General features: G+C 47.2%; 1 protein-coding gene across 1 annotated transcript in view; it reads right to left on the bottom strand.

Annotated features, from left to right (window-relative positions):
• Positions 1–253: 253 nt before the first annotated feature.
• GALNT17 (polypeptide N-acetylgalactosaminyltransferase 17) overlaps positions 254–12,734 on the bottom strand; it is a 480,774-nt gene continuing 468,293 nt past the window's right edge. Inside the window, exons 10-11 of the mRNA XM_060077976.1 lie at positions 1,171–1,338; positions 254–382 (exon numbers count right to left, since the gene is read on the bottom strand). Coding sequence (XP_059933959.1) covers positions 254–382; positions 1,171–1,338 — 297 coding nt within the window. The remainder of the gene's footprint in view (positions 383–1,170; positions 1,339–12,734) is intronic.

Raw genomic sequence — 12,734 nt, 5'->3', positions numbered from 1 at the left:
AGGCTGCAGAATACACGGCTCCTGTGCTCCCAGAGAAGGGTCAGGGAGCTCTGCCAGGGTGCGTGAGCCTCAGGCAGCTGGATGCCTGATGGAGAGGCAGTGTCTCCATCTGGGCCCCAGGCTGCCCTGGAGAAGCCCCGGGAGGCCCACTGAGCACCTGCCGACTCCGTGCTGTTTCTCTCCCAGCGTGGCTGGTCCAGAGGATGCAGACCCTGTCCTGGGGGCCAGGCTCCGAGGGCCCCAGCTCCTTCCACTACTTGATGAAGTTCTTAATCGTCCACCTCTGTCCCGTGCAGCTGCGGAGGATGAGGTCGATGCCAGCCAGGCCTCGGTTCTCCACCTCCAGGCAGCGCCCTGTGCCCTTGTTGATGACGGCGCCATTCTGGGAGCACGTGGGGGTGAGAGGGAGAAGAGACAGATAGAGAAGGAGACAGAGAGATGGAGACGGAAAGACAGAGACAGAGACGGGAACAGAGAGACAGACAGACAGGAACAAAGAAACAGAGAGAGACAGAGACAAGGATGGAGAGACAGAGAGAAACAGAGATAGAAACAGAGAGAGACAGATACAAAGAGACAGGGAGAGACAGAGATACAGAGACAGGGAGAGAGGGAGGGGGGGAGAGAGAGAGAGAAAGAGAGAGAGAGAGAGAGAGAGAGAGAGAGACTTAACCACCATAGTGCCCGGCACATGGCCCCTCTTGGGGAACGACCCCACCAAAATTCTGTGCCCAGTGGGGAGGGATCGTTGGGGCTTTGGGCCTTCTCTGGAAACCCTAAAGTCAGAAAATAAATAAGCTTCGCCAAGTCTGAGTGGCTGAACCAGGTGAAAGCATTGGTAGGGGATGGTGTCAGGATGGGGGACTGCCCAGGATAGTCTCAATCTGACTTTCTCCATCCCTCTGGCATTTAGAAGATTCCAGAGAAATCACCCCGAACTCCCTCTTGAGATGTAGCAGAGCCCAGCCCAGCCTAGCGCTGCTGCAGGGATCCTGAAGGCTGTCTCACGGGGAAAGGCCCCAGTGATTCCACCTGAACACGTGCAGCAGTCCATGTGCTTAGCCTTGAGCTGGGAGCCCTTGGGCTGCACTTTGCTGGCCGCCCTTCCCGGGGGAGCTCGCAGCAACCTCACGTGCTCTGGGCTGCCAGGCCTGTCCGTGGAGCACTTACCTGGATGAAGTTCCAGCGCTTGTACAGACTGCTCTTGACCTTGTCGCAGTCCAGGAGCTGGGGCAGACGACTCTTGGAGTTGTCCACCAGGCAGCGGGTGTCAGGGAGGAGCGTTGTGGTCCCCAGGGCTCCCAGGTGCAGGAAGCCCTCCTTGGTGTAGCGGGCCAGCTGGAGAGAGAGCAGAGCGGCAGGGCCACGGAAGGTAGAGGTGAGACCACGAGGGACACATGGGTCACCCAGGACTTTGTCCATGCTGCAGTCCCGGCCACCTTCACAGGCCTGTCACACATCCACACACACACCCAACTCACAGGGGCGCCCTGTCCAGGAAGCCCACAGCTTGCTAAGCCTGGATACAGATTCCCTGGGCCACTCCCTGATTTCCTTCTAAGCATGTCCTCGGTCAATGTTTCAGGAGTCTGACCTTCTGTTCAACAACGCAGGGAGCAGGAATAAGTGAAAAAGCGGGGCATCTGATTTCTAAAGCTTGGCTCTGCTTCCAGCTGGCTGGGCCACCTTGAACAAGTCAATTAACCTCTCTGAGCATCCGTTTCCTCCTCATTTGTAAACCAGGATTAATTAAATCTACCCTGCTGCAAAAGGGCCCAAAGAATCAGTTCACTGAATTAGAAACGTGCATATGAAAAAGCATTCAACCTCCTAGGTATTAAAATAAATAAAAAATCAAAACAATGAGACACCACGTTTTAAAAAAAGAGATTATTTATATTTTGTCAAGGTGAGCCTAAGATGGGCTGGAGGGAGGGTAAATTACTACCTTTCAAAAAGGAATTGCAAAATATAAGCAGTGTGCTTTTAAAATGTTTCTCTCCTTTGACCCAATAAATCTACTTTAAAAAATCTTGGGAGGGCTCCCCTGGTGGCGCAGTGGTTGAGAGTCCGCATGCTGATGCCGGGGACACGGGTTCGTGCCCCGGTCCGGGAAGATCCCACATGCCACGGAGCGGCTGGGCCCATGAGCCATGGCCGCTGAGCCTGCGCGTCCGGAGCCTGTGCTCCGCAACAGGAGAGGCCACAACAGTGAGAGGCCCACGTACCGCAAAAGAAAAAAAAAAAATCTTGGGAATTCCCTGGTGGTCCTGTGGTTAGGACTCCACACTTTCACTGCCGAGGGTCCAGGTTCAGTCCCTGGTGGAGGAACTAAGATCCCTTCGTAAGCCATGAGGTGTGGCCAAAGAAAAGAAAAAAGAAAAAAAAATCTATCCCAAGAAAATAATTAGAACTGTGAACAAAAGTTTATGTAGTGGGGTGGGGAGGAGGGGGAATTGGATGAGGGCAGCTAAAAGGTACAAATTTCCACTTATAATATAAATAAGTACTACGGATGTAATGTACAGCATGATAAATATAATTAACACTGGTGTATGTTATATATGAAAGTTAAGACAGTAAATCCTAAGAGTTCTCATCACAAGAAAAAAAATTTCTTTCTGTTTAATTTTGTACCCAGGAGAGATGATGGATGTTCACTAAACTTACTGTGATTATCATTTCATGATGTATGGAAATATGCTGTGCACCTTAAACTTATATAGTGCTGTACGTCAGTTATATCAATAAAACGAAGAAAAGAGTTTATGTACAGCGTATTTATTGCAATGTTATTTCTAATGATGAAAAGGCAGAAACACCCTAAATGCACAACCCCGTCCTGGTGCTTGCTCCATGCTCCATGTACTGCAACAAATGTTAGGTAGCATTGGGTAGACTCCCAAAACGGCCACATCTTTCTATGCACCCTGGGCAATATGACTTTGCTGCAATTTCTATTAGGAAATGGAGTCTGTTTCCTCATCCTTGAATACTGGTTGGCTTCGTGACTTGCTTTGGCCAACAGAATGTAGCAGAAAGGGGGATGCGTCTGTTGCTGGTATACACCTTGCATATTTCCACCCTCCTGGAACCCTACCGCCACCATGGCAGTAAGTCCAGGATGGCCTGCTAAAGGATGATAGCCACGTGGTCCAAACAACCAGCCAGTCAACCACCAGACAAGTGGATGAGGTCATGGTAGATCAGGCAGCCCTCAGCCGAGCTGCTGGCTGATGGGAGATGCGTGAACGAGTCCAACCCAAGTCATCTGAGGCTGGTCCAGATTACAGAACCATCCAGATGACCCATAGACTTGTAAGCAATTATAAATAAATGCATATTGTTTTATGCCACTAAGTTTTGGGGTAGTTGTTATGCAGCAATAGCTATCTGATACACAGATGATATTGCCTGACAATCCTTCTCACAACTAGTTGTGAGTCCATACTAGTTTGGTGCCTTGGCCTCTCCTGACTGCCCATGTTGTTTAAAACCCTGTATTCCAACTTTTGAACAAATACAGTCACCTGTCTTTCACACTCCTTTGGGGCAGGGATCGTGTCCACTTTATTTCATTCTTCCTAGGAGACAATCACAGACCAAGGGCTCCGAACATGTTTGTGCATGAGCACATTACAAATGTGATGAATATCATCATTTACAAAATGCAGCCACAGCTATTCCTTTAAACTCCACAGACATGTCTTGAAGAGTCCTCTATGTGCCCAGGATGGGGACAGGCACTGAGAATACAAGGATGGGGCTGTATTCCCACTGAGATGATTCCAGGGCAGGTTGGCGAGAGGCAAATACAATCTTCATGTTCATTCCCATGATCCTATGGAGTGGCTAGAGCAGGAGTGATGATCATTATTAATATACAACGGACGCCTAATCCATTACAAAATAAAATTACCAGCCAGCATGTATTGGAGGCATACTCTGCCCCATTTCTAAGCATGGTACAGAGAATAAATTATGTAATTTCTACAATAACCTGTGAGGTAGGTGCTATTACCCTTCCCATATCAAAGAAGAGGAAACAGGCATGAAGACATCTGGTCACCTGGCCGGGGCCTGGCTTTTATCCTTGGGTCTCCAGAGATTTGATGGTTGGCAGCCTTGGTCCAGCAGGTGAGCAGCAGAGGGACCTCCTCTCGGATGCTCCTGGGTTCCTGAGAGCCTGGGCATTTCTGGCCAGGAATGGAGCAGAAAAGTAGCTCTGTCCCAGGACACAAGTGCTTCATCAGGGGATAAGATGCTCTGCAGGGGCTCTCTCTTCTGGTGAAAGCTGCTCAGAAACCCTCTGTTCTGATCCCCAAAGGGAGCCTGCCTGATCCCCTCAGGAACAAGTGACAGGAGTTTATTACATGCCCTTGCGAGAGAGATGTGGTTAACATGTGTTTTAAATCCAAATTAGTTCCAAATCAGAATAACTGTTAGAGGCAAAATGGTACAAAAAAAAAAAAAAAAAATCAGAAGCCCTGCCCCATCCCTCCTTCAACAATGTCTCTCTGAATGTGTTTAAATTCATCAAATGCAAAGTGACGAATGACAGCAAGCTGCCTTTATGTTCAGGGGAAAGATATACACAGCTGCTTATTGAAATTATGAATCAATCTATTACCCAGCAGGCACGTGAGCAGCGCTAAGAACATTAATTAACTGAGCATATCTGTGACCCAGATGTTTAAAGAGTGAAGCTAAATGCCACTGAGAGTTAGAAGCTCTCCTTTCTGAAGTCTTTTAGGACATGAAAACAATAAGACCCACACTTCTGGGACCTGCAAAAGGCCACATATCCAGCTCCAGGTGAGGAGGGCCCTGCGGGATTTCTTTTCTGGGGGAAGGTGGTTTCTCACACCGGGAACCCATACAAGGAGGCCACAAGAATGGGCTCTGCTGGCCTGGCCAAGGGGCCAGGGTCAGGGGAAAGGTGGTGAGTGCTGAGACCTGACATCCACCAGGTCCCCCAGTTTCCCCAGTCCTGGATTGAGAGCCCATCTAGTCCAGCCCCACCACTCCCCACTCCCTAGTGCTCCTTCTGTAAGGACCTCCGCTCCCCATCCTCTGCATGTCCAACTTGCTTTCCTGCCTCCAGGGCTTTGCTTCAGCTGTTTCCCTGCCTGGAAATGTTAGTTACTGGGCTCCTTCTAGAACTTTCTGGCTTCAACTCTCCTAGAGCTCAACACAATTCTCTCCATTCCATAATGTCTCCTTCCATTCTTCCAGCTCCCAGTCACCTCCTCTCCAGTCTTTGGGACAACGTGGATCCATATTCTCTGGTGCCTCCCTTCAAGGCATGGAAGAGTCCAACCTCCTCTGGATCATCCTGTGTGTCCATTCACCAGGGGATGGATGTTTGGACTGTTTCCACTTTGGGGTTATTATAAATTATGCTGTTATGAACAGTCCTGTATAAGTTTTTATGTGAACGTCAATTCTCTTGTTTATACAGTTGACCCTTGAACAACACAGGTTTGAACTAGGCAGGTCCACTTACACATGGATTTTTTTCAAGAAATATGTACTACGTGATTCTCCGTTGGTTCAATCTGCAGATTCAGAAGCACAGATAAGAAGGGCCAATTTCTCATATATTTCCTCCTAACATCCCGCTAAGACTCTTCTGGGAACTGAACTGCTGCACTAGGCTTGTAACTGGTCCTCCTTCCAACCCTTCACAATTTCCATCTGGCCTTCCCAATCCTGCAAATTCAGATTCTATCATTCCCTGCCTCAACCTTCAATGGCTCCCAATGCCCACGGATTTATGAATAAACTTGTAACCATGATCTTCTACTACAGGTCCCCAACTCACCTTTTGTTCTAACTCTTTGATTCTCGGCTTAGTCTGACAGATGACTTGCAGTTTCTCAAAAAGAGCCAACAGTCTTCCTTGAATAAATTATAGCCCCACCCTACCCCTACCCCATCTCGCTTCATTCCACAAAGCCACCCCACCATGTGATCTATTTCAGCTTACATACTTGTGTAATATTAATATGTCTTTCCCTGTTACAGATTTTTGTCATTGTTGTTTTAGTACCGCAGCATCCTACCCACTGTTATATAGCACAAGGACCAAGAAAAGTATCTCACAAAGAGCAAAAGCTCTATAAATATCTTTTGAATTGAATGGGATTATTCTAGATTTAGCTGCTGGGCCCATGAGAAATAAATGTCATTATCCACAACCCTAATGCATTAGGAAAAAACCCTCTGAGCTCAAATACAGTTAATTCTCATTTAGGAGAAAAAGGAATTTTCTATTAGAAATGATCTAAGAGGCATATAAAACTATTAACCCACATTTAACAGCCTTGAGGGAAAACTCAAATATGCAGGTTATAGCCAAATAAACAAAAAACAGCCAAATAATTGTGGAATAACTCTGGAACACGGCAAAATCTATCAGATTGTCAATAAAAACATGGCTTGCAATGGCTTTCATATTAAGGGTCTTTCTTATCACTTTAAAATCAGGCCTAGTGAGGGTAGAAAACCATTGCTAAATGAAAAATGCAGTTTATCCACCTTCTACCCAGGAGACAGAGAGATGGGTTCTGTTGATTCAAAACTGCTTTGGGGTGAATTTATTTGTTTGTTGCATGGCTGAAGCCACAAGAGTGGTTTCTGGTGACTACGTGTACATGTGTACATTTTAAAAAACAAATAGACTTTCTCCATCACTGTCCAGGGCATGCCAGAACTCAAACTGAATACAGAAAAAAAATATTTCCAACTATATCTCAGAGTGGATGCATAGTGGCTGCCTGGGAGCCGGGGTGGAGAAAAGGAGCAGAAGGAATCTCTCGGGCGGGGGCGGGTGGCGGGGGGGGCAGGAATGGAAATGGAATGGAAATGTTCTGTAGCTTGATTGAGCAGGGAGTTCCACAGGGGTGTATCCTGCCAGAACTCCTCAAATTGTACACTTTAAACAGATACAGTTTATTGTACCGACCTTATACTTCAATAAAGTTGATTTAAAAATCTATCTGGGAGCTTGGAAGGCATGCTATGGAACCAGATACAGTTCCTGCAGAGAGAGCCAGCTCCCGGGGGGTGGGATGGTCCCCAGGACCTCTCTCCTCAATCTTCTCCCATCCACCATTACGACCCATCATGCTGGATTCAAGCACGGTATTTCCAGAAAATGCACTTGCTACTTGGAATGAATGGGGAGACCTATTTGTGCTACAAAACCTTAGGTTGATTTTCCTGCAGACGGGTCCAGGAGTGGATGGATTGGGGCAGTGTCCCTGGAGGTACGGGAATGGCAGGGTCTGGACCACACAGCTCTGTGGCGAGAGCTGGGGGCCTCTGGGAGAGGAGTCCTGAGGGTGGGGAGCACCAGGAGGAGGGTCGGAAGAGCCAAGTGGGACAGGGGATGGGTGAGCAGTAGAGTCCTGTCCTGCTTCCCAAGGATCAGAAGCAAATTCCTAAGCATGCCTGCCAACCTCACCCTGACTGCTAAATTGGTCAGAGGAGCAAAGAGTCTGCTTTTCAAAGAGACAGATGTTATTTTTCAGTAAGCAGATGCATGTCTTTCTTGTCTCTATCTGTGAAACAGGAAGGTAGGATTATAGCCTGGTACGGTAGGGAAATGCTGGCAAACATTTTTTTCCCTTTTCAGCTGATCTTAGTTAAATCTGTCTCACCTTCTCATTCTGCCAATTCCAACAGCAGCCTGGCTTTGTGCTGTGTCATCAAAGGAGACAGCGTATTATATGGTTAAGGACCCAGACTCTGGAGCCCGTTTAAGGAATCCAAGCTCTGCCACTAAATCACTTTATAACCCTGGGCCAGTTACTTTGCCTTCTGGAAGTCTGTCTCCTCATCTTCAGAATGGGGATAATTTTAGGATTTATCTCATGGGGTAGTTCTGGAACCAAACAAATTAGTGAGAAGAGGATGCAGTGTACAGTAAACCCTGTGTGTTTGTTACCCTTGTTTCCCCAGACCTCACACACCAGTGGAGAACTGGGGCCTTGCTCCCGCTTCACTACAGATTCCTCTTCCTCCCTCTCGGCTCCCGTGTGGGCTCAAGAGGCCAGCATCTCCCAGCCCTAGTTCCTTCCCGACACTCAGCCACTCCAGGCTTCCCACTGTCTCCAGAACCATTTGCCCAGGGGAGGCTGCCCCAACAGCTTCAGCAATACTGCTGGGTAGCCCAGGACCCTCAGGCAGCTCCCCAGCCCATCAGGCTCCCTTGGGCTGGGTGTGTGCGCTTCTTGGGTTGGACGCCTGACCCCCCATCCCCTCCTGCTCTGCTCCTGTCCTTCCCCTCCCCTCCCCCGCTTCCCTTCCCTGCTTTGGTCCAGATCCTACACGCCCTTGCCTGGAATGGGCCACATTCCTGAAAGGGTTGGGCCTTGAATTGGACTATTGATACTCAGCATCCCCAAAGCCACTGTGTGTTCCATGGATGCCTGCCCTGGGGCGTTAGCACCCATGGCCTCTCTCTTGGACTCTTGCCCCTCCTGCAGTGCCTCTGCAGTGGGGGAAGAAGAGCTCAGCCTGTTTTCTGCTCCTGCCATGTTCCCTGATGTACCCAGGCAAACCATCGGCTAGAAGCCAGCCTAGATCAGCCTGGACCACCCGAAAATTCAGAGTCTTCACAGAGGAGTTAGACGTGGGCCTGGTTATGATGTCCACACGTGAGAGCGGGTGTGAAGATGCTCTGATATGGATCCAGCCCCAGAGATTTAGGACAAGGTTTGCATCATCACTGAACACCCATTATACTCCGGGCCTTGTTCTGGGGGTGTTCATTCGTTCATTGGCAGATGTTATTTAACCCATGACAATGATCCTACAAAAGTCAGGGCACGCCCCCCCCCGCTTTTTTTCCCAATGAAGACACTATATTTTTTCCCTCGATTCTAGAAGCCAAAACTCCCACTGGCACGGTGGTTCCTTTCATGCTGCCCATCTCCACCCTCCCAGCTGAGCCCACCAGTGTATCCTGGTGCTTCTCCCAGCCTGAAGCCATCCTGGGCTCACCCCAGGGCCACCACACAGGCTTGGCCAAAGCATCTGGCCCCTTCCCCCTGCCCCAGGAGTTAATAGGCCATTTGTGTGTCCTTCATTCAACATTAAACATTTGTAGGTTGCCCACCATGTGCCACGGCCTCTTCACGTTCCACGGAGAGAACACGTCCCTGGAACTCCCCGGAAGAATGCCCTTCCCTGGAATTTGGAGGCTTCAACATTGTAAGCTATGCTAGGTGAGCTAGAAGTTGTAGGTCTTGGAGGGTAAACCTGGGCTGGTGCATCAGTTGATTTCCATGTCTCTGTTGAGGTGAATTCATAAATTCCTCTTAGGAAAAAAAAAGCCTACATTTCTGCTCCAATATCCCATAATTTGATGCAGGGGAAATTATAGTTTTACTCAAGTACAGATGACAGACATCTACTTTCTGAGCATTAATTCTCACTGTTCTCTAGATTTGCCACTAATGTTTTAGAAACATAGCTAGTTTCTTTTTGTTTAGTCTTTTATTCCCCTTATTCTGCTTTTAAACATGCTTTCAAGTGCCAGCCCCTCGTAGCCACTTCATCTGTCTTCTCACCTTCCCTCAAAGCCAAGTTTCCGGAAAGTTCTCTGCATCATGTCTCCACCTCCTCACCTCCCTTTCTCCCCTGCACCCAATCCAGTCTGGCTTCCTCTTACCCACGGTTTTTCTGTTACTGCATTGAACATGCAGTGCAGTCTGGCTACTGGCCCTCTGGGCAGCAGTGTTTGGCTCTGCTCTTCCTTGGTTGGTGTGACACCCACCTTTCTGGTGTCCAGTGCTCTGGCCCCATCACCCACTAAATGTGGAGCCACACTACGGTCTGTCCTAGGACCCCTGGCCTGCTGTCCCCTGGGACGCACCTGGAGCCCTATCGGCCTCTGCAGCTCTGCCCTCAGCACTGGGTTGGAATGTTCAGCTGCCTGGGGAGGACACCACGTTGGGATTCCCAAAGCCCCACCCCCAAACTCACATGGCTCACAACAGAACTCAGCATCCTGGGACCCCAACCTCAGCAAAAGGCACCATGCTCTACTCGTCCAGCCAGGGACTTGAGTGTCACCTTCATCTCCTTAGCCCTTTCCTCAACCTCTCAACCATCAACTCCAGCCAACTTGACCTCCTGAACAGCTTTATAAAACTTTTCAAGTTGAAAGAGTTTTAGTCTTACAAAAACTTGCATAAATAGTACAGAGAGGTCCTGTATGTCTAACACCCAGTTTATCCTAAAGTTAACATCTTCCATCATCATGATACAATTAGCAAAGCAAGGGAATTAACATTGGTACAATCCTGTTAACTAATCTACAGACCTCGTGGGAATTTCCCCAGTTTTCCAACTATGTCTGTTTCTTCTTCAGGATCCAATCCTGAATCCACATTGCATTTCATGCTTATGTCTCTTGGTCTCCTTTGACCTGGGATAGCTCCTTGGCTTTCATTTTTTGTTTGTTTTGTTTGTTTGTTTTTTGTAAAAAAAAACTAGTTTTAATCTTGTTTATTTCTATCTTTTGAAGGCTTAGGGGGACCTCAAACATACAAAATCTGGTTAATCATGATCCTTGGTTCACAAACACTGTCATCTTTGGTCTAGGCAGAACTATCTCTTCTCTTCATTTATTTTTTTTTCATTTATTTTTGCAATGACTTTGACACTTTTGAAGAGTACTGGACAGTTATTTTGTAGAATGTCCCTCAATGTGGGCTTGTCTGATGTCTTCTCATGATTAAAATTAAGGTTATAGTTATACATTTTTTAGCAAGAAAACCAGAGGTGATGTTGTGCCCCTTCAGGGCATCAGATAGGGGGTCCGTGGTGTCTTATTACCAGTGACATTAACCTTGATCTTTTGGTTAAGGTGGTGTCTTCTGAGCTTCTCAATTGTAATGTTACTATTTTCCCTTTACAAAGGGAGATAATTTGAAGCTATGCAAATATCTTCTTCTCTAAAAATTTTTATATAACACACTTTTAATTTATTTATACAAATAAAATATATAATATACTAATGATATACACATTACACAATATATGTTCTAAATAGTATTTATAGAACAATTACAGTAACTCTTTATTGAGTATCCAGTACTGGTTGATTTGTGTCCAGATAAGGAATAACAATCATTAAAAAAAAAATTGAGTTATGGGCTTCCCTGGTGGCGCAGTTGTTAAGAATCTGTCTGCCAATGCAGGAGACATGGGTTTGAGCCCTGGTCCGGGAAGATCCCACATGTCAAGGAGCAGCTAAGCCCGTGCGCCACAACTACTGAGTCTGCACTCTAGAGCCCATGAGCCACAACTACTGAGCCTGTGTGCCACAACTACTGAAGCCCACATGCCTAGAGCCTGTGCTCCACAACAAGAGAAGCCACCACAATGAGAAGCCCGCACACCACAACGAAGAGTAGGCCCTGCTCACCGCAACTAAAGAAAGCCCGTGCTCAGCAATGAAGACCCAACGCAGCCAAAAAATATATAAATAAAATAAATAAATTAAAAAAATTGAACTATTACTGTCATGATTGCCATGGTGATTTTCATTTCCCACATCCTTTCTACATTTATTTTTTAAATTTATTTTTGGCTGTTTTGGATCTTCACTGCTGCGCATGGGCTTTCTCTAGTTGCAGCGAGCAGAGGCTACTCTTCCTTGAGGTGCGTGGTCTTCTCACCGTGGTGGCTTCTCTTGCTGTGGAGCACAGGCTCTAGACGCGCAGGCTTCAGTAGTTGTGGCACACGGGCTCAGTAGTTGTGGCGCACAAGATTAGTTGCCCTGTGGCATGTGGGATCTTCCCAGAACAGGGATCGAACCCATGTCCCCTGCATTGGCAGGTGGATTCTTTTTTTTTTTTTTTTTTGCAGTACACGAGCCTCTCACTGTTGTGGCCTCTCCCGTTGCGGAGCACAGGCTCCGGACGCGCAGGCTCAGCAGCCATGGCTCACGGGCCCAGCCGCTCCGCAGCATGTGGGATCTTCCCGGACCGGGGCACGAACCCGTGTCCCCTGCATCGGCAGGCGAACTCCCAACCACTGCGCCACCAGGGAAGCCCGGCAGGTGGATTCTTAACCACTGCGCCACCAGGGAAATCCCCCTTCTACATTTTTTAAGTGGACTCTACTGAAAGGAAGAGCTGTCTCTCTCTCACCATTTATTTATTTATATCAGTATGTACTTGTGGACTTTTAAAAAATTATTACATGGATGGCACTCCAATAGTATTGTTATTTATTTTGTTGCTCAATGAGTTCTAGCTTTGGCCATTAGGAACTCTTTCAGGGTGGCTCCTGTGTTCGTTTGACAAGCCACCACCTCCTTTTCTTCTGACATCACAAGATTTTCCTTCTGGAATCATCCAAAATCTGGGCACTAGATGTTTTCATTGCTATCGGGGTTTCATTGCTTCTAGACCCTCTCAGAGCTGGGAAATATATGTATGTATACTAACCTGTGCACACATTTATTTTTTTTCTATATTTTTGACAAACTTATTTCTACATTTCTATATATATAAATATGTTTTATATATGTATATGTGTGCATATATAACATATAAAATAAATTCATGCTGATCCTGCACATTCCAGTCCTATGTCCCAGGATTCAGTCTAACTATCTCTTTTTCCTTGTGTGTACCCTCACCCCAACAGTGAGAAACCTGGTTCTCATTATCCCTATTTTACCTACTTACTTGTTCAATCCTACTCTATGTATA

This window comes from Mesoplodon densirostris, chromosome 16, assembly GCF_025265405.1.
Source record: "Mesoplodon densirostris isolate mMesDen1 chromosome 16, mMesDen1 primary haplotype, whole genome shotgun sequence".
NCBI classification, from domain to species: Eukaryota; Metazoa; Chordata; class Mammalia; order Artiodactyla; family Ziphiidae; genus Mesoplodon; species Mesoplodon densirostris.
Note: the sequence above shows the minus strand (reverse complement) of the source record. Positions and strands in the feature narration are given on the sequence as shown.